Source organism: Marmota monax, unplaced genomic scaffold (assembly GCF_021218885.2).
Source record: "Marmota monax isolate L192 unplaced genomic scaffold, Marmota_monax_Labrador192_F-V1.1 WCK01_AAM20220418_F8-fsc00030, whole genome shotgun sequence".
NCBI lineage: Eukaryota > Metazoa > Chordata > Mammalia > Rodentia > Sciuridae > Marmota > Marmota monax.
Genome location: NW_026691988.1, coordinates 7,927,499 through 7,952,125, shown reverse-complemented (window position 1 = coordinate 7,952,125; position 24,627 = coordinate 7,927,499). Strand labels below are relative to the sequence as shown.

Sequence of the window (24,627 nt, the reverse complement as noted above, 5' to 3'; positions counted from 1 at the left end):
AGATGATCTTTTAAATATTAATTACTTTCTATGTTTATGTTAATAGCTTTTTTTAAAGGAATGAAAATTTGAAATGGGTACCTTTGCCGGTGATTTTGTTTTTTCAACATACATAAAGCTAGCACATTTCATTTTAATTCAGCAGCTGAATTAGTTGTATATGTTTACATTTGAAGAAGATAATGCTTCTGTTATAAAATTTTAAAGATCTTAAGTATATGGCTCTTTCATCCTCAATTTTGATGATTTGCAGTGTGTCTAGCACCTTGATTACTGCCAGGGACGTTTGCTAAGAGCTATTGGAAACGAAACTAAAACCAAAGTCAGTATATATTTGTGGCCTAAACTCCTTGCATGATTTCTCACTTTAATTTTGTCTTTCTGAAATTGTCTAGTTATATAGAAAATGCCTGCATAAGTAACTTTGTGTTGCTTTAATCAGGATACAACTAATAAACCTCTATTCAGCATAATGCTTATTAAAGCTTAAAGCAACATGGATTTGATCCTCCAATAGAGAATTTTCATGATTGTTCTGTTTTGTATAAGTATATAAAACTTCTATCTTAATTGTTAATTTTACTAGACACCAAATCCCTCCTTATAATTGTGCAGTTTTGCTTTTCTGCTTAAGACAGAGAAAATGGGATTTGCTGAGAAGTTATTTAATAGGGAGATAAATTGGAAATAAAAGTGCTTAAGGTCCTATGGGCAGGTTACATTCTAAGTGCAAATGCATTGCTTTAATCTTTGGTTACTTACCAGAATATATAGTAGGATAGGGTGATTCTGAGAACTCTGACATAGAACACCATTATGGATGTTTATTTTTTGCAGAGCCAAGCATATAAAAAGTGGTCTGTTTATTTTTTTAAACCACAATTTAACTTTACACTTTATGACATGTTATTAAAGCTGAATGATTCCTCTTGGTAAGGATATTTGCTTATGAGTGCCAGGAAATAACTCTTTGATACTTGCATTAACAAACTTCCTTTTGCCTAGAGAAGGGAAAGAAAAACGAACCAAAGGATATTTCCAGAAAAAATAAGAAAGCTGTTTAAGAAGGCCATGACTCAGTTCCTAGGTGTGTATACTTTTCAGCATCCTAGGAATTTTAATATAAAAAGTAAAATATGTGTTTCAAATTGCAGTCTTCTTGCTGTTGTTCCCCTTTGTCACAGTTAAAATCAGCGTTGGGAGTTAAATTATAATTTGAGAGAAAATATTACCCAATAAGAATGAATGTAGATGGTTAAACGATTCTTACTCAGTGTGATGTATCATGATGCATCAGGGACCCTTGTAAATTGTCATATGCCAATAAAATGTCATAAGTGGTAATAGCTGTTGTTTGTTTACCTGATTTTGAGACTATTTTTGTCTATTCTATATGACTGATTTCTATGGCCTGTTTCTAGATTTTAAAATATCATTTCATCTATAAGTGAAACTAATGTGGTGTGGCTTGATAAATACTTTTTAATTTCTCAACTCTTTCTTTACTGTTTCTTCTGATCGCCCCCCTCCCCCCCCCCCGGGAAAATGGGAAATTTTATAAGCTGATAAATCTGAGCTATTGTTAATAATGTATAAGAAATTGCTGGTCTTGGTACATGCCTATAAATCTCAGCTACATAGGAGACTGAGACAAAGAATCACAAGTTCAAGGTCAGACTCAGCAACTTAGCAAGACTCTATCAAAGGCTGGGGATGTAGCTTAGTGGTAGAGTCCCTGAGTTCAGTCCCAAGGTTTTGTCCCCAAAGAAAAATGAGAGATTTGTGGCTTAAGTTCTGTTCTTGTGTTAATATAGAACTGTATCAGGCATAATATGGTAGAAATTACTCCTTTCTAAAAATACAGTTGCTAGTTAATAACTGAAAGGAGTTAGTCTTTGTAGTCTTTAAAAAAGATCTGGTTTAATTCTTAACATTGTGCCCTTTAAACTTTTTATACGAAGTATTTTCATAGGACTTGGTGCTAAGACAAATTGATAAATTTTTTTTCTCATACACATGGCAAATTAGCCCTTTAAAACTTGGTTACAGAAGTTAGCTAAGTGTGTAAAAGGATGTATAAGATTCTTGGTAGTTTAGCAATATTGGGTAATTTTAAAGTATACTTCTTTAGTAGGAACAGTACTTTAATATATTTTTTTCTACTTTGTTTAAACTGGACACCCTTTTGGGATCTTATGTTAGATTTCCAGATATAATCTTTTTGCATTCAAGAAGAAAAATATATAGGCTTGTCTCTTCTAAATAAAGTTTCTAAACAAGGCAATGATGTTATTGTCATGAGATCATGACTGGACTGTGTCATGAGTTAGCAGATCCTGATATGTGTCTTAAAAAAAGGAGTAATATCTGTTACATACTTTTAAGGTTCTTAAATAGTCATTACCATTGTTATTTCTGAATATCAAGGGTCTAATTGTTCTTTTTATTGAGGTAAATATTAAAAATCAGGATTTTTAATAAAGTTTTACATGAACACACTTGCTATTACTCAGATTCTTCAAATTCGGGCATCTGTGGAAATCAGTTATTTTATTTCATTGCCTGACTTGAGAGCCTTGGAAGTATTGTGAACTATCAGAAGGTCAGTTAAAGCTGATAAGGCCAAAGGTGTACTTTTAATTAATGCCAGTTCTCTTTGTAGTATATTAGCAAGTTATACCTTAGCCTTTAAAAATGAACCCCACTGATAAAAGAGAACAGATGTCAGGAGTGTACTTGACCATGACTACTACAAAAGAAGTTTGAATCATGTATTTATGATTTGTGCATACAAAATCTATTTTCCTGTGGATATTTTGAGGTGTTTTACAATATAATGGTTTGTAGCACTGCAGAAGAAAACAGTGATTCTTAAAAGAAGAGTTGAATGAGCAGGCATTTAGCGATATTTTCCTAGAATCATCTAATTTTAAAAAATAATCTTGAGATTTCCCATATTCCCTACTAATAAACCCTTTCCTTAATAAAAATAAATGCTTGTAATTACACCCTTGAAATAATCTATGGTCTCAGCATGAATTGTATATTTGGCAATGATAACTTCCTGATACTATCAGTAATTCCAAATTTTCATGGAATGCAAAGGTTCACAGTAAATAGTACCTCCAGAAATAGGGGTTTTCTTGCTACTGTATCTTGTCTCCCTGACTATGCAAGGTAGTACTTTTACCATCTTAGTTCTGTTAGTGAAAGCTCTAGACGTGAAATTTTCCAAGTTGTTTGTAAGGCTGCGTTTCAGATTGTTTTCCTTAAAAGTTAATTATCATCAATGTATAAGAAATTGTTACAGTCTACAGAAATGAACTGGTTAATGTTAATATATATATAGTTATGAAAATGCCTTGTAAAAAATGTCTTATGGACTAATTAGCTCAATCTGAAACTGAGGCATCAGATTTCTGAGTAGTCTAGAGAAATGAAATATAGTGAGGGAAGAGCCATGGAGGTGTTTGATAGGGTTTGGAGTGAGAAATGATGGGTTTTATTTAAAAGGGAAAAATAACGGTTCTATTAATGACTACTGGACCATTATTCACATTATTACTAGAGTATTTCTAGTTTTTAAGATATTTTTCTTGGTAATTCTTACAATCTTTAAAAAATTTATAAAAGTGAGTATTTGTCCTTTACATACAAATAGAAAGGTTCTGTTAAATGAATTTACAACTAAAACTCTAGATTCTCAGCTTTAGATATCCCTTTTTGGGTGTTGGCGGGGGGAAAGGGCATATGGCTTTTTGTTTGGTTAGGATTTTGTTGCCTTCCCCAGTTAGGAGCAGTATTATATTTTTATTTTATCCATTATCCCTGACTTAGTTAACAATGTAGAAAATAGGTTTATTGGCAAAGTAGTCCAACTCTATAGGAAGAAAATTTAGAGCTTCAGTTGACCAACAGGAGCCAAGCAAAGGTAAATGAATACACAATTCTCAGTGTCAAAAATGAGAAGAAACCACTTTTAGGGCATGTAAGTATTCATGATACCAAAACTCAGGAGAACTTACTTTTTCATAGTCATCCTCATTGATGTGTGCCAGGAATATTTTCTAGAATAAGAAAAGTGTTTCAAATGACTTTTTTCCCCCCCAGCCAGGGGCCTTATTCTCAAAGTATAAACTAGGACTTAAAATCAAAACAAAAGTTGTAATCCGAATACAGAGTGCTCCAGAATATTGAACAGAGTAACTGGACTGGAATCTATGTGTTTTGAAGCAAACGGTATATAATAATTGTTTGCTTTTAAAGATCAAGATAAATGTCTCACTAATTCAAAGTGTATAAATGCATGTCTTTAAAGATTAGCACCTCACATGTTTACAGTTTCCTCTGTCTTTTAGAATCTGATTGGAAAGTACAAATTTAACAAATGGTTAGCATTTCTTTAGATATGTGGTATATTAATGTGTTTTTAATAGCAGCCTTGACAAAAATCAATCCTGCATTGATAGTAAATTGAAAACTAGATCTGGATTTTGAGAACAGGTCAGAAGTAGATCAGCTATGAAGAGAGTTAATAAATACCTCTTAAATATACTGGCCAGTAATACATTTAATGTGTAACAACCACAGTTATACTTGAATGCTCTTATATCAGAGGGCATTTGATAATAACAATTATCATTAAGGAAAAGGAGGTGGAACGGTAATTAATTTTGTTGGACTGAAAAATCAAACTTTCAAACTTTTCCTGTCTGGTTAAATAATGCCCAAGAAGCATTACTGTACATAACAGGACTTAGTAATTGTTAATCCTGAGCAATAAAAGGTCAGAAACGTGATTAGATGTAATAAAGATTTTGCCATACAGCTTAGGTACAGACAGCTTGCCTAGTATGCACAAAACCGTGAGTGTGATTTCCCGGCACCTAAAAAGAAAAAGTATTGGCTAAGGAGTTTAAAGGATAAATAGTGGGAAAATTCATTCAGACACCTCAATCCCCCAGCAGTGCCAACGTAGTGCTAAATTTTTATTTAAAATTTCATCAAGGAATATGACTGCCTTAAAAAATGTATACAAGAATTGTTTCCTGAGTCAGTTGTTTGAGCTTTTGGCATAAGGTGTTATAAAAGTATACTAGAAGGATAAAGTATAGGAGAAAATAGAAATAATAAACTTTTAGTGCTAGTTATCATTCAACTAATAAACTCATCATCAAATATTACTATTCAATGTCAAGCTTAATCATTATATCAAGTTCTTATGTCATTTCACCATTAGGGCATTCCAGAATATAACTGAAAACAATACAAATTTTAGATGAGGCACTAAACGTCATTAAAATGGTTGTGGAGAGCTTTCGTGGCGCAGTCATGTTTGTGAAAGTGTTAAAAAGTCTTCTAGCACTTCAAATCTAATTTTACAGCTAAATATAATTTCATGGCTAAATTTAAAAACTGAAAAGAGGGTACCAAAATGTAGCTAAAGTATTTGCAATTGGTATCTGGAAGGAACAAGAATTATGAAGGTGTTCTTTGAAAGTTTAGCAAATATTTTTCTTTAGATGCAGATTCTAAAAGGTACCTCAGACTTCCCTTAAATTCTATTTCTTCTCTTCAGTTTTCCCCTGGACACCTCCACTTTCACTTCACTGGAAACTCCGTTCATCTTTTATATCCGCCCTACTGCAAACTGATGTTATTTTCTTACCACGTAGGCATTGGGCATCCCCATAGAATTTATCTTCTGTCTCCTCTCCACCCTCATAATAGATAGTCATCATTTGCTCCAACTGCCACACTATTCTAAATTCACATGTGTTTGAAGTACATGTGAATCTCATTGGTGCACATATTTTCTTCTTCATATTGCCACGTCTGGAAGGTTTTCTAGTTGTATGATCTATATCATTTTTTAAAAATATGTATTTTTTTAGTTGGAACACAATACCTTTATTTTAGAATTTATTTTTATGTAGTGGTGAGGATTGAACCCAGTGGCTCGCATGTACTAAGTGAGCGCTCTACTGCTAGGCCACCACCCCAGCCCCACGATCCATGTAATTTCAAGCTAGAAACCTTTTCTTTCTGGTGCCTAAACCTTACATCATGATGAACCATAGGAATTCCCTCAGACCTTTTCTTTCTCCTTTCCTTTCCTGTACCCCCCTTACCTTTTTTTTTTTTTTTTTTTTTTTCCTTCTTATTCTGCTACTTACCTATCTTAAAATATTACCTTATCAAGAAATTGCAAATTCTTTTTGCCTTGGGGTCATTGAATGCATCACATTCTTTTAGGCTAGCAAATCATTTTGCTTACATGGCATCTTTTGCCAGAATAAAAATGTGCTGGACAGGAGAGTTAGCTTAGTACAGAAGAGTTAGCTTAGAACAGAAAAGTTAAGATTGTTCATTGCCCAAGTAAAACTGTATTTTGAAATATGTTTTAAGTGAAAACAAAGATGAGAGATCCAAGAGGTTAAGGTCTGAAATACTCGTGGATCTCTTTAAGAGCAAAGAGTACAGTAGAAAAATGCTTAGGGTAAGACCTTTATAGCAGTCAAGTACTAATAATAATGGGTTTTCCTAGAGAAGAGGAGTCAACTTCTGATCATACAGGACCAGGAAAGGCATTTAATATCTGTTTGTCCAGTCTTGTTTGCACATATAAAACTGGAGTCAATAGATAAAAATCATGAAGACTTTCATAAGTTCAATTATAAGCTAATATTTGACAAGTAGGTGCCTAAAAAGTAGAACAGGCAACTGAATAGCAAGCTTTCAGCAGAATTATGCAGAATGGATTGATAACTGCTTGTCAGGAATGCTGGGGTTGGAGAGCTTTTTTTCCTAGTCTGGATTACTTATTCAAGATTAAGCACTTGGAGATGGTGTCTTTTTAAATAAAAATACCAAAAATTCTAGTAATAAAAATTTAAGTTAATTCCTATCATACAACATAGAAAAGTGTAGCAATAACAGTGCTTTTAAAATTCTGAAGGCTTTATGTCAACCCTTACGGCATACCAGGTGACAATTGGACGTAAGCTGTTAGATAATAAAAGTTATTTGGAATTTTAAAGAGACTTTAAATTTGTGTTTCTTGGACCATAACAATATTGAAGGCCTTTGAATCCAAACACTAAGTATAACCTAGACTTTTCTTTTATATAAATCTATAAAGGATTCAAAGAAAAGTCTTTAGAATTTAAATATATAACTTAGATTTTGTAAATTTAATACATCAATACAAGAAGAATTTCTAGATATGTAGTAGTTTAATAGGTAATATGTCTGATTTCCATTACTTCGTTTTGGCATCAGTGTAAAAGGATTTTTTTCAGGATAAATTGAGTTATTTTAGTATCAAGGAGAATCTTGGTTTGGACTACTCTCAAAATTTCAAAAGTTTGAATAAATGAAGAGAGCCTGTCTTGAGGTGTGTAATCTTTTAAATAGCACTAGTAGACTGCATCACTACTGTCTTTGGGCCTCAGTGTAGGCAGGGCAGAAGGGAAAAGGCATATGTATTTTTCATTTTTGAAATGTAAAACTTACATGAAAGCTCTCTGGTCATGTGTGCCCCAATTTGGTTCTTCCTTTTATGAGACTTGTGGTTAAAGTTGGAGAGACTACTGCAGACTTTGGTAGAATATTATATTCCTGCCCTATTAAGGTAATTACAGCATAGTAATTCTGGTTTACCTTACTACCCCAAATTTAGGCTTGGATTACATGGCTTTCCACATAGCAATTGGCAAGATTGGAGTATACATCCATCCATTCCTTTTCTCTTCCTTGTTCTTTGACTGGGTTCTTACCAAGTTGCCCAGTCTAGTCTCAAACTTGGAATCCTCTTGCCTGAGTAGCTGAGATTACAGATGTTTTTATACTGCATTTTGCTGAGTACACATTTCTAAGTTTTTGTCCAAATTAGTCCTTAACCTTTCCATTAATTCATTGAAAAACTGGATGAATAAAACATTTCTGTTCTTGGGGATTCAGTATAACAATGATTTGTTTACAAGAAGATGTAATCAGTGTTTCTGGAAAAACTGTTGGTAGCATGAAAACAGAACCAGTATTTGCAGTAAAGTTAGGTGATGAGATATTTCCATGAATCTCCACATGACAGCAGTTGGAGACAGATCACAAACCTGTCTGGTGTTGGTATCTGTTGAAGTATGGGGAAGAATTAGGGTAGTATTTGATAGACATGAGAACACCAGAATCCCAAGTTAGCCAACAGCCATTTACTGAGAAGCAGCTAAAACTTGGGATTTAATCCTTTTAGTGAATGCAAGGCACCCATCCATACTAAGGACTTGTAAAGGCCAGAGTAGTTCACCCAGGAATCTCTCAAAACTGACGGGCCGGTTTTTTTAGGGACTGGACTCCATGCTGCAGAGAAAATACTTAAACTGGTATCAATTTATCAGGATAAAGAAAATAGAGGATCAAGCTGGGTAGGTGAACAAAGCCAGGAAAATGTCAACAAAGTATTTGAATATGACTCAAAAAAGAAAAAGAAGAAAAATAGAAAAGATAGCTCTCTGAAGTTTTTCTGTACCAGGCCTCATTCTAAAAGTTCAGGAAAAAAATGTAAAGATCATAAATAAGGGGCTGGAGATGTAGCTCTATTGCATCACAAGGCCCTGGGTTCAATTTCCAGCAACACACACAAACACAAAATGATGATCAATAAAAAATAAAGTTGACTCTCAAAAGGTTGTCAAGATGTAATATGAATGTATTAGTAAACCTAAAATGGAGTGAGTATCTCTGAAGAATTGGGAACATTTATGTATGCATTTGACTTGGGTGTTACTAAATCAGTCCTGGAATGAACTGTTAGTGAAGCTAGCAGAATAAATGATTCCGTTTTCATGTTCTCAGGAATATTTTCATTCTTGCCCTATTTCATGCCCTCTTGGATAAGGGACTGGAAAAGGAGGAGGTTTTAATAGTCATGATTTACTTATGAGGGCACAAAGAGGACAAGGAAGGAACTTGGGAGAATTGGGATCTGCTCATTTCATCTAGGGTTTCTGATCCATTTTCCTTTCACATTGTCTTGTTACCCTCTTTACCCACCCTCTTCTTACGATTGAACCCAGGGGTACTCCAACATATCTGCTACCCTTTTTTAAAATTTATTTTTTGTGACAGGGTCTTGCTAAGTTGCTGAGGCTGGCCTCAATTTGTCACCCTCCTGCCTCAGCCTTCGGAGTCGCTGGGATTATAGGCCTGCGCCACTTGCACCCCCTCTTGTCCCGACTTTCATCCTTTTCCAGACTACTGGGCATGTCCCTACCTTAGTTCTGCCATTTGCTAGCCTGAAGTCATTATCATTTGTCTTCTCATTCCATATCTATTTTAATCAACACTTGGATTGAATGCCCACTATGTACTAGACACCTTATTTTATATATGGTGCCCAGAGAAAGTCTCTGATTTGTACACTAGAATGTAAACTCCAGGAGGGTAAAGACCTGCCCGGCTCAGCATCGAATCTTCGGAGATTAGAATAGTGCCTGGCACTTACTGTACATCCACTATTGAGTGAATAAATGACGTCGATCAGGAAAGTTACCCTATTTTTTTTTGTTCTGTAGATCAGCAAGCAGCAGGTGTAGTTATCTAAAATTGTCACTTCCCTCCAACACAACTCCTGCTGAAACACGAGGACAGTCATTGTGCCTCATGAAGATCCACCGGCTAGACCAGGAGAGTGACCGCCCAAGTGAGACGAGACAGGTCCCTGCCCTCTTTCAAGGTCACCTTGATAGTCTGGAATAAGGAGTCTTTCGTGAACCAAGGAATCTTAAATACCACAAAGCTGCCAACACTGAGAACAGTGCTTAGCTCACACTGTCTCAACAGATGTTGGTTGGCTGAACGACCAATAAGCCGCGACCCTCTGTGACAGGCGGACTCGGGTGTAGAGGGTGTCACATTCCCAGCGAAGAACTGGGTGAGGCACAAAGTCCGGATGGCGAGTCGTTCTCAGTGGCTGGTCGTACCTGGGTAGCACTGGCTCTAACCACACAATATTTGAGATAGCGGGGGAAACACAAAAGTACGTACATTCTGCGCGTGCGTCACTCTCCGGGCGCGACCTGCCCGCCCGCCGGCTTTCTATTGGTGGCCTGAATGAATTGTCGCAAGCTTGACGTCATGTACCTGCCAATCAGAAGCAAGCGATCTTCATCCTTGTCCAATGGGATCGGGGATAGGTCACGGCCCGCTGTATTTGATTTTCGTTCACGGACGCGGAAGTGGCGAGCCAGACCTAAGTAGGCGCCACTGGCTTCCTGGGCGCTAGAGGTCTGGGTGCGCCTCCTGCGGAGTTTGTCCCGGCTGATCGCGGAGGTCCGGGACCGACCCCGGTCGGCTCAGGCCCTTTGCTCGTAGCCTCTTTCTGCCTGGCGTCTGCAACTGGTGGTGCGCGGGCCACGCGGGATCCGGGTCTGGGCGCTTCTGTTCCAGGGCCGGCGCGTTCTGGAATTCCTTGCTTGAAGATTCGGAAACCATCTTCCTTAACGCCCTCCGCTTGGTATTTTCCTCGTCGGAAGCTCAGTTTCTGAGGAAGGTGAGCAAGGCTACCTTGCTGGGTTGGAAGAGCCCCTGAGGCAGTAAGCGACACTAACGGGCCCTGGTAACACACAGCGTGTTACTTAGTAGTGGAGGACTACCGCGCGTTCATTCTCCTAATATTTAAAATGAGCGCAGAGGGGTGGGATACTCAGCTAAATTTGTGAGACGAGATACCAGTCTTCTATTATTATTATTATTATTTTTTAAGAGCGATGAGACAGGTCCCTGCCCTCTTTCAAGGTCACCTAAACTCATCCCTCTTCTGAGCCACTGCAGAGAGCATTAAGGATGGACTGAGCTTCCCTATCGCAAACTGACTTAAAACCTTTCCCTGCTACTTCTCTTTTATAGAATCAGGCATCTTATAAAATTTGAGTGTAACTTAAGTTTTGTTTATACTTCCCCCACCTCCAACAATATTTTTTTCTCTCCTTGATGCTGGCCAGAACTTGGGAGGCTGAAGCAGGAAGATCACAAGTTTGAGACCAGCGTGGGCAACTTAGCAGACCCTGTCTCAACAGCAAAAATAAAAAACCCCAAAAAGGCTGGGAATGTAGCTCAATGGTAGAGCCCCTGGATTCAGTCCCCAGCATTGCAAGAATGATGCTGGCCAGGAGAAATTAGTTGGTGGTGTAATGAAAGGTCCCTTCTAAGCTATTTAATGTAGTTTATGTGGCAATTATTTGTCAAGAGTAATACTTTCTACAATTTTTCCCAAAGGTACCAGGAAACTGATAATGTTTCCTTGAATTTTCTTCAATGTCTCTCATACTGAATATCTTAAGAGAGATGCTGGCATATTTTGGTGTTCCCATAGACCAGGTAATGTCCTAATACATTTGAATGATTCTGCTGTCTTTGTTATTCTGTCTTATTTTTAAAATAATTTGTATGTAAACATTTAAGGCAAAATTGTTAATTCTCTTTAGGTGGAACACAGGTGAGTTAGTACAGTATAGTTTTGATAGTTTGAATTAGAAAAGGGTGGATAAGATTATTGAGAACCTTTTTACTTCCTGGGTCAAATGTGAAAAGAAGATGAAGGCACAATGAAGACATGACCTTTACAGAATTATATTTATTGCATAGATAAAGTAATTTGTGAGCAGTTTGATGTTTGGGTGTACAATGGCAAAATTGAAGCTCAGCAATTCAGAATAAATCTGAGGGTGAGAGGATGACTTAGGCTTGGGAATTATAAGCAAGTCCAATTTTGTCTACTTGTTGAACATCAACATTGGAAAAGTGTTCTTGGTTCTGCAGATAATTTAGAGGCAATACATGGTTCTTGTATTCATTATGTTTATGGGCAATAAGAAACAAATATAACTATAGTATGAGATTGACTATAAGAAAGACCAAATAGCATAGTGGCTTACAAATGGGCACATCATTGCTATTTGGTGGAGTGAATTAGAAGAGTAGTAAGGATAATGCTAAGATTTTAAACAAAAGTAAATTGAAGAATGATGGCACCATTATTATAAGTAGACAACTTAGTAGCAGGATATGAGAAAGTGATTTGAGATAAAGTGAGCTAGAGGTGTTGTTGGAATATATAAACAGAAATGTCCCATAGACAATTGTTTAGTTGGTTCTAGAAGCTAGGAAAAAAGAGAGATTTGGATTTGGGAGTTAGCTGCATTGTTTTGATATCTGAAGCCATGGATTTTGATGACATAATGGAAGATGTTATTAGATGTTTTTGAAACATTGAAATCTCAGTGACAGACTGAAGACAGGGAGGATTAGATAGCAGTTGAAGATTTACTTATCATTATTGGGTTATTGGTGCCTTTAAGAATTTTTGTAGGAGGAGATAGGATTTAATTGGGTGGAGTAGTTTGAAGAATATGAAGACGTGTCTTCAACAGCCTTCTTTTGAATAGTTTGCTTGTGAGAAGAAATTGAGAGATTTCATCAATTTGAAGGGGCAGCAGGATTAGACTTTACTTTTCTTTTCAAAGTTAGAGGCAACTTTTAGCATATTTGCACTAAGTACAAATGAGAGAGGGTGATTGAACATTGTCTTGGAGAAGGTAATTGGACAGGGAATCTGAATAAATAAGCCTCAGGAAGAAGAGAAACAGTCTAAACTTAAGGAATAGAATAAAAGTGAGAGATAGTGGAGAGAGATTTTGAATGGAGAGTGTTAATGTAAAATAACAATTCTGTTTTAAAGGAAATAAGAAAAAAGTTTATTTTGAGCCAAATGTGAGTATCTATAGCCTGGGAACATGAATTCAGATTACCTGAAATGATGTTACACCATGGAAGAGGTTTCATGAGCTTTTATAGTTACAGAACAAAAGAAAGCTGTAAGTCAACACTTAGGTGGGCTATGCCAAGGTGGGCAGATCTCTTCCATGGGATTTAGATGTTATCACATTCTCAGCTTTAGGGTTGATGGAGGCTAGAGCTGTGTCAAGCTTAGTAATACATTCTCAGAGTTTTATCTAGAAGTTAGGGTATTAGGTCAGATACAGAGGTTGACAGGAAATGGCTATTAAAAGGGACTAAAGATAGCCCAAGATACCATGCCTCATTCCCTGTCTCCACAATAAAGGTTAGTCTGCAGAATCTTTAATATGGATGCAGCTTGTATAACTTCACAAGGGAAATCAAGTTGAGATATCATGTTGAAATCTGGCTTACTCAGAGCAGAGGCAAGGTCATGTGCAAGGAATAGAAGTGGTCATACAGGGGATTTCAGAGATTAGAGATAACTTTGGGTGACATAGTACAACATGTCATGAAGTTTATATGTGCTTACTTTCATCTTTTTTTTTTTTTTTTTTTAAATCGGTACTGGTGGTTGAAGCTAGGGTCTCATGCATGCTAGGCAAGTGCTCTATGACTGAGGTTCGTCCCTAGGCTTTTTAAAAATTTTTCAATTTTATAACATGGTTTTGTTAATTGTCGAGGCTGGCCTTGAACTTGTGATCCTCCTGCTCAGCCTCCCAAGTGGCTGGAGTTGCAGGTGTGAGCCACCACACCTAGCTCATTCTCCTCACCTTGCCCTACTGACAAATATTAGTAAAGTTCAATTCTTTGAAGAAGACACTTACCCCCATGCTGGGGATCAAACTCAAGGCCTTGTGCTTGCTTGGCAAGCTCTCTACCACTAAAATAACACACCAAGCCTCATGAAGAAGATACTTTGAGAGTGTGTGTGTGTGTGTGTGTGTGTGTGTATATATTTAGACATGTACATTTTAATTAGTGTACATTTTAGGTAATAATTCATGTTTAAATAGGTTTTGCTGACTTGGGAAAATAAAGACTATGGATCAACTCGGAGTATTGTTCGTATTATTGGGAAAATGCTTCCTTTAGAACCTTGTAGAAGACCTGCTTTTGAGGTAAGTCAGTTACCATGAGTTAAGTCCAGTGTATAAAATAATTGTAGGTACTCCTAAGTATTTAGGGTAGAACAACAAAAGGAAATGTTTTCTGTAAGCCAGGAACCTTTAATTTACCTCTGGATATAAGTCATTTTGCATTTGCTTTTGTGGTTACTGTTTCTTTTAAGTAATTAGATTTAAAAAAAAAAGAAGAAGAAAGAAAACTGGCAGTTGCAAGAAAGACTCCAGAGCATATTTTATTTTACATTGTATGACAGATAAGAGTGACTAGGCTACAGAATAGCATTGACCCCAGTATTTTTTCTTGCTAACAGGTGCATGTGCTTCTACTGAAGAACTTTGTTCCTTTTCTCTCTTTGGGGTTGTTAATTTATTTAATGCCATGGGATATGGGACATGGGCCTTCTCTGACTCCCTGCAAAGCTCTGACTTTTTTATTTTTTTGCTTTAGTTGATCCCGCACTTGAACTCTGTAGAATCTGATAATTGTGGATCTATGGTTCCATCTTTTGCTGATGTTTTATGTGTGGCAAATGATGAAGAAGCCAGTTATCTCAGATTTCGGTAATTTATATGCTTATTTTGGAAGTATGACATAATCTATAACCTGAATTCTTGCATGTGTTAAAAGTTTGCTCAAGTTGATTGAACTTTTTTGTTCTGTCTGGCTCTGTCCTGTGCTGTGTTTTACTAATCCCTCCTTATGTGGGTGGTCTCTCTTTCTCTCTCTTTTTTTTAATAGTTTTTCTTTTTTTATAGTTTTTATTTTTCTCTTAGGGAGAACTAACTTATGTATTAGTATATTCAGATACAGACTATAAGTATAATGAGTGTCAGTTACTAAAAGATTCTGGCTGAATTTATTATGTGTCAAACTGGCTTGTTAATTTTCAAAAAGTTTGAAGTTCAGGGCTTGAATCCAGGGGTGCTTTACCACTAAACCACATCCCCAGCATAATCTTGAATTTGCTGTGCTTCAAATACTATGCCAAGTCCACAAGAATGAAGTGATGTGTAAGTGTTGTATTAGGTATTTTAAGTAATCTAGAGAAGATTTAAAGTATGCAAGAGGATATACATAGGTTAAGTGCAATTATTGTACTTCTTTATGTAAGGTACTTGAGCATTCTTGAATTTTAATATCTACATGTGTCCTGGAACCAGTTACCCACACACACTGAGAGAGGACTGTATTTTAAAATTGAATGTTAGTCTCTTAGGTAAGAGAACTAACTTATGTATTAGAATATTCAGATACAGGCTATAAGTACAATGAGTGTCAGTTATTAAAAGATTCTGGCTGAATTTATTATGTGTCAAACTGGGTTGTCAATTTTCAAAAAGTTTGAAGACCATAAACTAGCTCCCTTACCTCTAACATAATCCTGAATGGAAGGCCCTTCAGCTCCTCTGCAGAATTTCTAGGAAAATTAACCTATACTGTGTTTAAAGTTAATAGGTTAAGCAATTACAAGATAATTATTTTTATTGTACAATCTAAAAGAAAGGTTAACTTTCATTACCAGTCACATATTGGCCATCTATTAGAGGCTGTATTCTGTTTTTCATATTGAGAATACAATACTTACAAAGCACAAAAAATTGTGCTTGTCCTTAGTGAGTCAAGAGACGATCACAGGGGAAAATGTTGCTCTGATTTTGTGGTGTTGTCTTTTCAGTGCTGGGGATCAAACCCAGGGCCTTTGTGCATCCTAGGCAAGGGCTCTAACATGGAGCTATACCCCCAGCCCTGCTTTATTGTCTTGCTTTCATGAGAGATTTTATTTTCTTTAGATTGAAAATCTCCCTTCCATCCTTTGCTTTTTCCTTCTACCCACAGAAATAGTACATGGAAAAATGAAGAAAAGGAAAAAAATGAATTTTCCCATCCTTTACAACCAATTTTGGATCCACTGTTATCAGCTCAAAGACAGAACAAACCAGTGAAAAATGATCTGCCCGTAAATGAAGCTGCAATTAAAAAAATAGCTGCCCTTGAAGATGAGCTTACTTTTCTTCGCTCTCAGATTGCAGCAATTGTGGAAATGCAGGAACTAAGAAATAGAAAAAAATCTGGTGAGTAATATGTTGGACTTTTGTTTCAGCTAGATGATAATTATTGGTATTGAGTTAGTACAATTCTTAATAAGAACTGTGAACAGTATTAAATGTATGATAACAAAATTTGAGTATATAGATTTATTATATCTGATGTTTATTCAGAATAGATCTAGCTATTGCTACTGATGATTGCATTTTTTTTTTTATTAAAAAATTCTTCCCTTTTAAGAAGCTTTCCTAGCTTTCAGAACATTGGAGATTAAAAGAAAGAATCCATTGGTTTGAAAGAGGCAAACAGGCTTGTGGCCTCATTATAGTTTTTACTTAATGTTACTACACTTCCACCAAGTTCAGGTGAACAATATTTTTCAGATGATCCTTTTCTAAATTTTTAGAGCTATAACTTGCTTTAAACACAAAATTTAAAGCAACATAGGTACTAAGAACTTTCCACAACAGATTTGGTCATAAAGGGCTATATGTAAATAAAGCTGCTAAAAAATTGAATAATGTATATGCATATATAGTATATAAGCATAATTTATACAGCATCAAGATGTGTATAGCATGTGTTTATAATAATTTATACATAAATAAAGCACATAGTATATAATAGTTATATAAACTCATAAAATAAATAAATACACAACTTTTTTGTCAAGTAATTCGTGTTTACTCACAGTTCTTCAGAAGCAAATCTGTTGTGAAAAAGCTAAATAATCTGTACCTAAAAAATAATGTTTATTTCTCAAATGTCAGAATGAAGTTCAAATTGTATGTGAATTATGGAAAAACACTTTCTCTTGAAAATACATTCTTTAGGGCCTGCCTACATGGAGAATTTCTAGTTGAATTACAAGTGAATTCACAATTTGGCTTGACTTTACAGAAGCTACTAAACAGATGGGATTAATTCTTCTGGGCTATCATATCACTGTTTTAGCATCATTACAGAGTTGTTTTGTTTTGTTTCTCATTACTCTTATATGTTAGAATTTTGAATGTTTTTTCAACAGACTACTTTGCTTTTAGGCTCCTTTGACTTGAATGATGAGCCCCCTGGTGTGGGAAGAATGCCATCACGGGCAACCGCTGAACTGAGTGTAGAACCAGATCAGTTTCCAAGTGCAATGCTTTCTCCTCCTTCACCACCACCGCTTCCTCCTCATTTTTCTTCTCCTCAGCTTTCAAGTTTTCCTCCCATACAACCAGGATCTACTAATATTTGTGACTCAGATAATCCAATAGCTGAAATGAAAAAGCAGCACCCCGGTGCTAAGACCAATTATAGTCATCATTCAAAAAGCCAGAGAAATAAAGAAGTTCCAAACATGTTGGATGTTCTAAAGGATATGAATAAGGTCAAGCTCCGTGCTATTGAACGGTATGTTGTCATAATTTGGGAAAAGAACTAGACTTTTGTCAATGATGTTTTTAAAAAAATTGTTTATGAAAGTTGACATATGTCTTTCTTCTTATTCCTCATCACCCTGAATGTTCCTCCCAGAGATACTCATTTTTAATTCTTTTTTAAAAAATATTTATTTCGTTATAGATGAACACACAGTATCTTTACTTATTTTTATGTGATGCTGAGGATTGAACCCAGTGCCTCACACATGCGAGGCAAGCACTTCACCACTGAGCTACAGCCTCAGCCCCTTTAATTCTTTTTTGACTATTTCTTCTTTCTTTCTTTCTTCCTTCCTTTCTCCTTCCCTTCCCCTGTTCTCCCCTCTCCTGACCTCTCCTCCCCTCCCTTCCCTTCCCTTCTCTTCCCACCCTTCCTATCCCTACCCGTCTCTTTCCTTCTCCACTTAGTCTTCCTCTTATCGACTGTTGTGTTTTCCAGTTAACCAAGTCATTTATTTATGGTTTCAGTTACCCATGGTAATTGTGGTCTGAAAATATTAAATGGAAAATTGCAGAAATAATAAAGTTTAAGTTGTGTGCTAATCTAAGTAGCTTAAGAAACAGTAGGCATTCAGGGAAGATCATATATGAATGATCAGACAAATGAACAGTCAGCCTAACAGTTTTCTTCTTATGAACTCTAGTCCTTTTAAAAGGTCTTAAATATTTATTTAAATTTTCCTACTTATCGGAAAATTAGAAAATTAAAAATAAAGGTTTTAAGCACAGTGATATTTCAGGAGTCCCAGTTTATAGCAAGTTGTGGTAGAATCCTAGCCCACATGGTTTCTTGTTTTTCTTGTTCACTGTGCCCTCCAAATTCCAAATATTAAAGTTTTAATTTACTCCATTTTTAAAAACAGGTCACCTGGTGGTAGACCCATTCATAAGAGGAAAAGACGAAGTTCACATTGGGATCCCGTGTCCTTAATATCACATGCACTTAAGCAGAAATTTGCATCCCAAGAAGATGACTCCTTTGACAAAGAAAATAGATCTTGTGATTCTTCTCCATTTAATAGATCTTGGGAGTCTTCTCCATTTTCTAGTCCAGAAGCTTCAAGGGTGAGCTATAACAGTATAAAATTTTAATGTCTAAGTTTTTCTCAAGTATGCTGTTTGTGATGTAGCTTCATATTTAAGTTCTCTTGAAGTAATTATGCAGGATGGACTATAAATTGTTGGCATTGCTTATTGTTCTTTAGCTTACAAAATAAAACACTTGGTTTGGAAAAGATATGTGCCTAAGTTTATAATTGTTTATCCTACATAGGCGCTAACTTAATGTTACAGTCTGCAGCATGAAGTGGGGGTCTGAAGCTGAGAGGACCAGGGAAGAACCATGCAGTATATTCAACCTTACCATTTCAAAGGCACCACTCCAATATTTGATGCAGTCAAATATAAAGACTGGATTATTTAGTTGCATGGAATGTTATCTCTACTTTTAACAAAGCAAATGGGATTACAGTTATCTTTCATAACAACACTTACTGGATGCTGAAAAAGTCACATGCTTTTTGGGTGGTGTTCACATCACAGAATTTAGTTGAGGTAGTACATAGAAGAAGCCTTAGAAATGAGAGGAGCGTGGAAGAGGCACAGTGTTGAAGTCAGGTAGGTATCACTGCTGAGTGACCTGCAGCAGCAGAGACTGGGAAACTGCAGTGCACACGGGGCACTCAGCATAACGGCCCTCCTCATAGTCCACGGTGTGCAGGCTTTCAGTCCACTGTGTGTGTCCAGTCGTCATATGCTGAGCACATTGACTCAGAAAATGATGTTCTTTTTCAGTTCATGCTGCAGACTGTAAGACTATTTAAGAAGAAAAGTATATAGTTTACTAAAATGCAAATGTGTCAAATACTAAACATTTATATAGCAATTTATAATTTGCAAGTATAGGTTTTGCATTCATGGATTCAACCAGCCATGTAGAAAAATTTTGAAAACAATAACAAAAACCCTATATCAGTAGAAGCCTATAGAAGTTTTTCTTGTCATTATTTCTTTAACAATATAAGACAACTACTATTTACAGAGTGTTTATACTGTATTGGCATTACAAGTAATCTAGGGATGATTTAATTTATATAGACGGATGTGTTTAGGTTTATATGCAAGTTATGTCATTTTATATGAGGGACCTGTACATCTGTGGATTTTGGTACTCCTGGGGGTCCTGGAACAAATCCTCTATGGATACTGAGGGAGAGCTATTTTTTTTTTTTAACTCTTGTTTGATCCTTATAGGAATACTCTAAAAGAAAAAAATAATGTAAATATTGCTTGTTTTACATATGAGGAAAATGAACTTTCACTCCCCATAATCTTACATCTAAGCAGAACAGATTAGAGTTTTAGTATATTAAAATTTAAATGAGACACACTGGCAGTGTGTTCCCAGTGGCAGTGTTCAGTAAAGTATTACTGAGTTGTCATATACTGTTTGCTCTTTGTTCAGTGTCCCTTAGTATTTTCTTTCCAATCAACTCTGAGCCTTTTAGTGGAAGAATCAAAAACATCCTTTTGTATATTTTATAACACCTAGTTTCAGGCTCGAGAAAGGGACTTAAATTTTAGTTGACTGGGATCTCATTCTGCTATGGTTTGAATATGTCAGTGTCCCCCAAAGGTTCATGTATTAAAGCATGTTCTATAGGGTGGTCCTCTTGGGAGGTGCTGTGAGCCTACTGGGAAGTCCTTGGGTCACTGGGGGCATGCCTCTAAAGGGAATTGTGGGACTCTGGCCCCTTTATGTCTTTTTCTTCTTCCCAGCTCATGAGGTGAACAGTTTGGCTCCACTATACACTCCTGTATGATGTGCTGCCCTTGCAGAGGCCCAAAGCAATGGGGCTTTTTGATCTTGGACTGGGACCTCCAGAACCATGAGCCAAGAGAAACCATTTATCTTTATAAGTTAATTGCCTTAGATGTTTCATTATAGTATCACAAAGCTAACGCATTCTCCATGGTTGAGAGTGTCTTTGCACACTTCTGTGTCTTAAGCACTGAGAATAGTGCCTGATGTGGCCTACCCTCAAGTCACTATTTACCATCGAGTGAATTAAACATTGGGGTCATCTGGTGTTTTTCTTGCCATTCTTTTTCTACATTTGAATAATTTCTGTGTTGAACATTTGTTTTATTTCAGTTTGGACATCACAATTCACAGACAGAAGGACAGTGATCTGAGGGAAGAGCTGATAATGCACAAAAGCTGTTGGACAAAGTATTGGGCACAAAAAGTCTTTCATCACTTGGAAGGAAAGATGCAGAAATATGGCAGCATGTCTTTCGCTGCCTTTCACAGGATCAGCTCCTCTGCCCAGGATTGTTGAATGAAGCCTGTATCCTGGGACATGTTAGGGCCCTGGTCTGAGGAAGAATACCTGTCTCCGGTTTTGGAAGATTCTGCAGTTAACTGACTACTGAAGAGAGTTAGGTGTATGGATTTTTTCCCATATATGTCAACATTATTGAAAGCTGACTATACGTTCCAACAATTGTCCTCAGCAATTCTGACTTCCCAGTTTAAAAGCCTTTGAATCTTTTAAAAATCGGTAGTGATCTGGCTTACATGGCCTCCAGTAACTTGGAGATTTTCAAAGAAGATAAAATTATAATTTATTAAGAAACTCTTAGTTTTAATCATAGGGTTAAGCTTTTTGAAACTTCTTCCTGAGACAATAAATTAGTCTTGGACACAGATTTTGTTTAAGTGATATAAGTACAAGTATTTAAAGAATCTTCTTGACATGTTTTGCCTGCACTTGTGATGTAAACATGTATGCCTGACATCTGTTTCTTTCATTCTGTATTACATTTATACATTGTTCTTTTGCAAATAGATTGTACAATAAATGTGTCTTTTGAACATGATTGTGTTTTGTAGCAATTCAAATGAATGCTTTCTCACTACTCACAATGTGTCAGAGAGAGGGAGTTCTGTAGGTAGTTTCTTGGGAAATAAAAAGGAAACATATTTGACATAAGATCTTGTCCCTCTTCACCCACATGCTGATGTGATATGGAAACTTATCAGCCTGTGCAACAGCCAGGGAGTTAGAAACCATCTCAGTGGACTCGGCACCCAGCCATTTTGCCAGGCTTTCTACTTTCTGAAAAGTTTAGGCTTCTGTTTTCTTGCTGTGGCAGAGGGTTGGTTGCCTGGTCCCATTTCCATTTCCAACTCCATTCTCCTGGTACCTGCCATTTGGTTGTGGTCATGCTGTTATCATCTTATGTCCGTGGGGAAGAGGCTTTGGGTCACTGAGGTGCAAACCCTGACATTCTGAGTTGTTTAACCACACCAGCAAGACTAACCAGACTTGTTAGAAAGATTATCTTAGAAAAACCTGCCTCGTGGGTCTTCTGCTACTGTGGCCAAAGCACTTGTAACGGTACAGCAATATGGTAGGGTATGAGGTCTGCTAACTGTTCCTAATGATGTGGTTTTCTGATCTTTCTTATGCTGCTGTCAGTAGTTTGGTATTGTTTCTGCCCTGTTTCCTCACTCTGCCTTGTGTCATTGTCCTTATAACAGGAATCTTTCCCCTGAAATAATTGCTTTCTGTTCCCCAAGGTAGGCTTGCATTTTGTTTTTTAGTTTCTTTGTTCAAAAGTATAATCATGTCCCCTCCCCCAGCAATCAGCAGAAACCTTGAATGATGCTGTCCTTGGCCATGTGAAGTGTTTCCTGATAAATCTCAAGTTGTTTTGTTGATGATTTTGAGTTTTCTGTTCTACTTCAGAATGAATTTCCTGCCTTCCTCAAACACATTTTAATACCAATGATGTATTGGAATCAAGTTGACCTTGGATACCCCTCTGTTCAGAAGTTTTGACTAATGGTGCCAGGGACCCTAAAATCCTCCCCCTTCCCCGCACCCCCAGCAAGCCTCTCTAGTGGTCTGAGCCTGGGTACCTGGTGACTTGTGTTCACTATAGAGGTCAGAGGGTTGGGAATTTAGTTCAGGCTTTCATCATGAATCTGTAAATAAGTTACCTAATATCCAGATTGTATTCATAAATTCGTACGTTATTACTTTATGTGTTTTTCACTCAGGATTGAACCAGGGGCTACTGCATACTAGGCAAATGCTCTACCACTGAGCTACATTGCCAGTACTTACATTTAAAAAAAAAAATTGATGTGGTCTCCCTAAGTTGCTGAGGCTGGCCTCAAACTTGCCCTGGCCTCAGGCTACTATATATAACAATACAACACACAGGGTATCTAATTGGCAAAAATTTATTTCACAGTTCTAGAGCCTGGGAAGTCTAAGATCAAAGTGCCAGAAGGCTCAATGTCTGCTGAGGGCCTGCTTTCTGGTTCATACACAGTGTCCTGCTGGGTACTCACATGGTAGAAGGTTACTTGGCTCTCAGGGATCTATAAGAGTGCTAACTAATCCTAACTGGGAAGGCTTCAGCCTCATAATCTAATTCACCCCAAAGGCCTTACCTCCTAATATCACCTGGGGTGTGTGGGGGTGAACACCATTCCAACATATGAAACTTCAGGGGACATAAGCATTCAGTCCGTTGCAAATTATGTTTGGTGAGGAACAGCCATATATGTGGAAGGTAATTTATATGGTAGAAATGGGGGAAGAGTTTTAAAAAGTCTTCTGGATATTAAGCATGTACTTTCTTCAGATCAGAGAAGTTAAATACATAGTTGGATTTATTTTATTTTTTTTTTTTTTTATTTTTTTTTTTTTTAATTTTTTATTGTGGGTTGTTCAAAACATTACAAATTTCTTGACATATCATATTCCACACTTTGATTCTAGTGGGTTATGAACTCCCACCTTCACCCCATACACAGATTGCAGATTCACATCAGTTACACATCCATTGATTTACAAATTGCCATACTAGTGTCTGTTGTGCTCCGCTGCCTTTCCCATCATCCTGGATTTATTTTAAATTTAAATTCTCTCCCTTCCCTCCAAAAAATCCCAGAGAGGTCAAGAACAGTGAAACGCAAGATTTTTATATCAGAAAAGGGGTGTTGCAGCTTGGGTTTTCTGGGGAGCAGACTGAGATTACTATGCAGCGAGTTTCTGGGTGTGTTCTCTGGATAGCACCCGTGCAGGAGAAGGAGAAGGGTTGGGTGAAAGCAGTTGTCACTGCCACAAGGTCCTCAGCAGATCCCACAGGGGGCTCTCTTGTTCCTTGGTTGGAGTCATCTTCTATGGCTCTGAGCATTCTGGGTCTTTACACTTTGATCAGAGAGGGTTGATTGGCAGGTCTGAAGATGGATCATGATAGTGTATCATAGTTACAGGGAACACAAGTTCCAAACATGTTGCAGGGCCCACTGAATTAGACATGACATCGTGCTGGAAATAGTACGGTTAGCTTGAGTAATATTAATTGCCTAGAATTACCAGCCTCATTGCCCTGCATCCTTCTACAAGGCTAGATCTTAAACTCATCCTCTTGAAAATGGTTGCATTCTTAAAATTGGGGGTCAGAAAGCATTTCTGTCACTAAAGATGTGTCCCTTTTGGATCCTCGGATTTCTGTGCCTGTGGATTGGCTTTGGTATCACAGCAATTTCTGTAGTGGCACGTGGAAATCAGGGGATGGGTAACCTATGGCTGGCTGGTCATAGCTTAGTCCTTTTCTCTTTATGTAAATAACTTGCATTTATGATGATTCAGGGGATTAAGCAGTTATAACAGCGTGGAAATGTACCAGGAGAACCGAATCATCCATTCTTTGGGCCTCAAGCTGCTCAACTGTCCAATGAGACCAGATGGTTGCAGGGGCAGTTTTCGTACTCTGTACCAACAATTCTTACCAGAAAGATGTGGTCTTGGGCTAGTTACCAGGGGGAAGGATTCTGTGGGTCCCTGAGAGCTTCTGTTATAGGGACCCAAGAGTGGTCTAAAGCTTATCTATAAGGCTACAGTGTTTTAGGTCAGAGCAACAGCTCTCATTTTGAATGACACTTAGGTACAAGATGCTGCTGTTAGTGATTTTCATATGTTGGCTCATTCAATCTGCATATCAACACGAGGAGGTGTAGACTATTGTTAGCCTCACTTTACAGGTGAGGAACTAAGTATGGAGAGAGGGCCTCCATCTCAGTAGCTCCTTCAGGTTCTCACAGTTGGTCAAATAGACGACTTGAGATTTGAATACAGGCAGATGGGTTTTCCAAACTCTGTTTAATTCCTCAGTAACACTGCCAATCTCATTTTTTTTTACCTATTTATTC

At 37.1% G+C, this 24,627-nt stretch overlaps 1 protein-coding gene across 1 annotated transcript; it reads left to right on the top strand.

The window, feature by feature from the left end:
- The first annotated feature begins 33 nt into the window (after positions 1-33).
- Mtfr2 (mitochondrial fission regulator 2) lies at positions 34-21,275 on the top strand. The gene is made up of 8 exons (XM_046448638.2): positions 34-10,549; positions 11,275-11,376; positions 13,812-13,916; positions 14,371-14,483; positions 15,760-15,995; positions 17,013-17,364; positions 18,257-18,458; positions 20,548-21,275. The coding sequence occupies exons 2-8, from the start codon at positions 11,314-11,316 to the stop codon at positions 20,581-20,583; spliced, it is 1,107 nt and encodes a 368-aa protein (XP_046304594.1). The 5' UTR covers positions 34-10,549; positions 11,275-11,313; the 3' UTR covers positions 20,584-21,275.
- Positions 21,276-24,627: the final 3,352 nt, after the last annotated feature.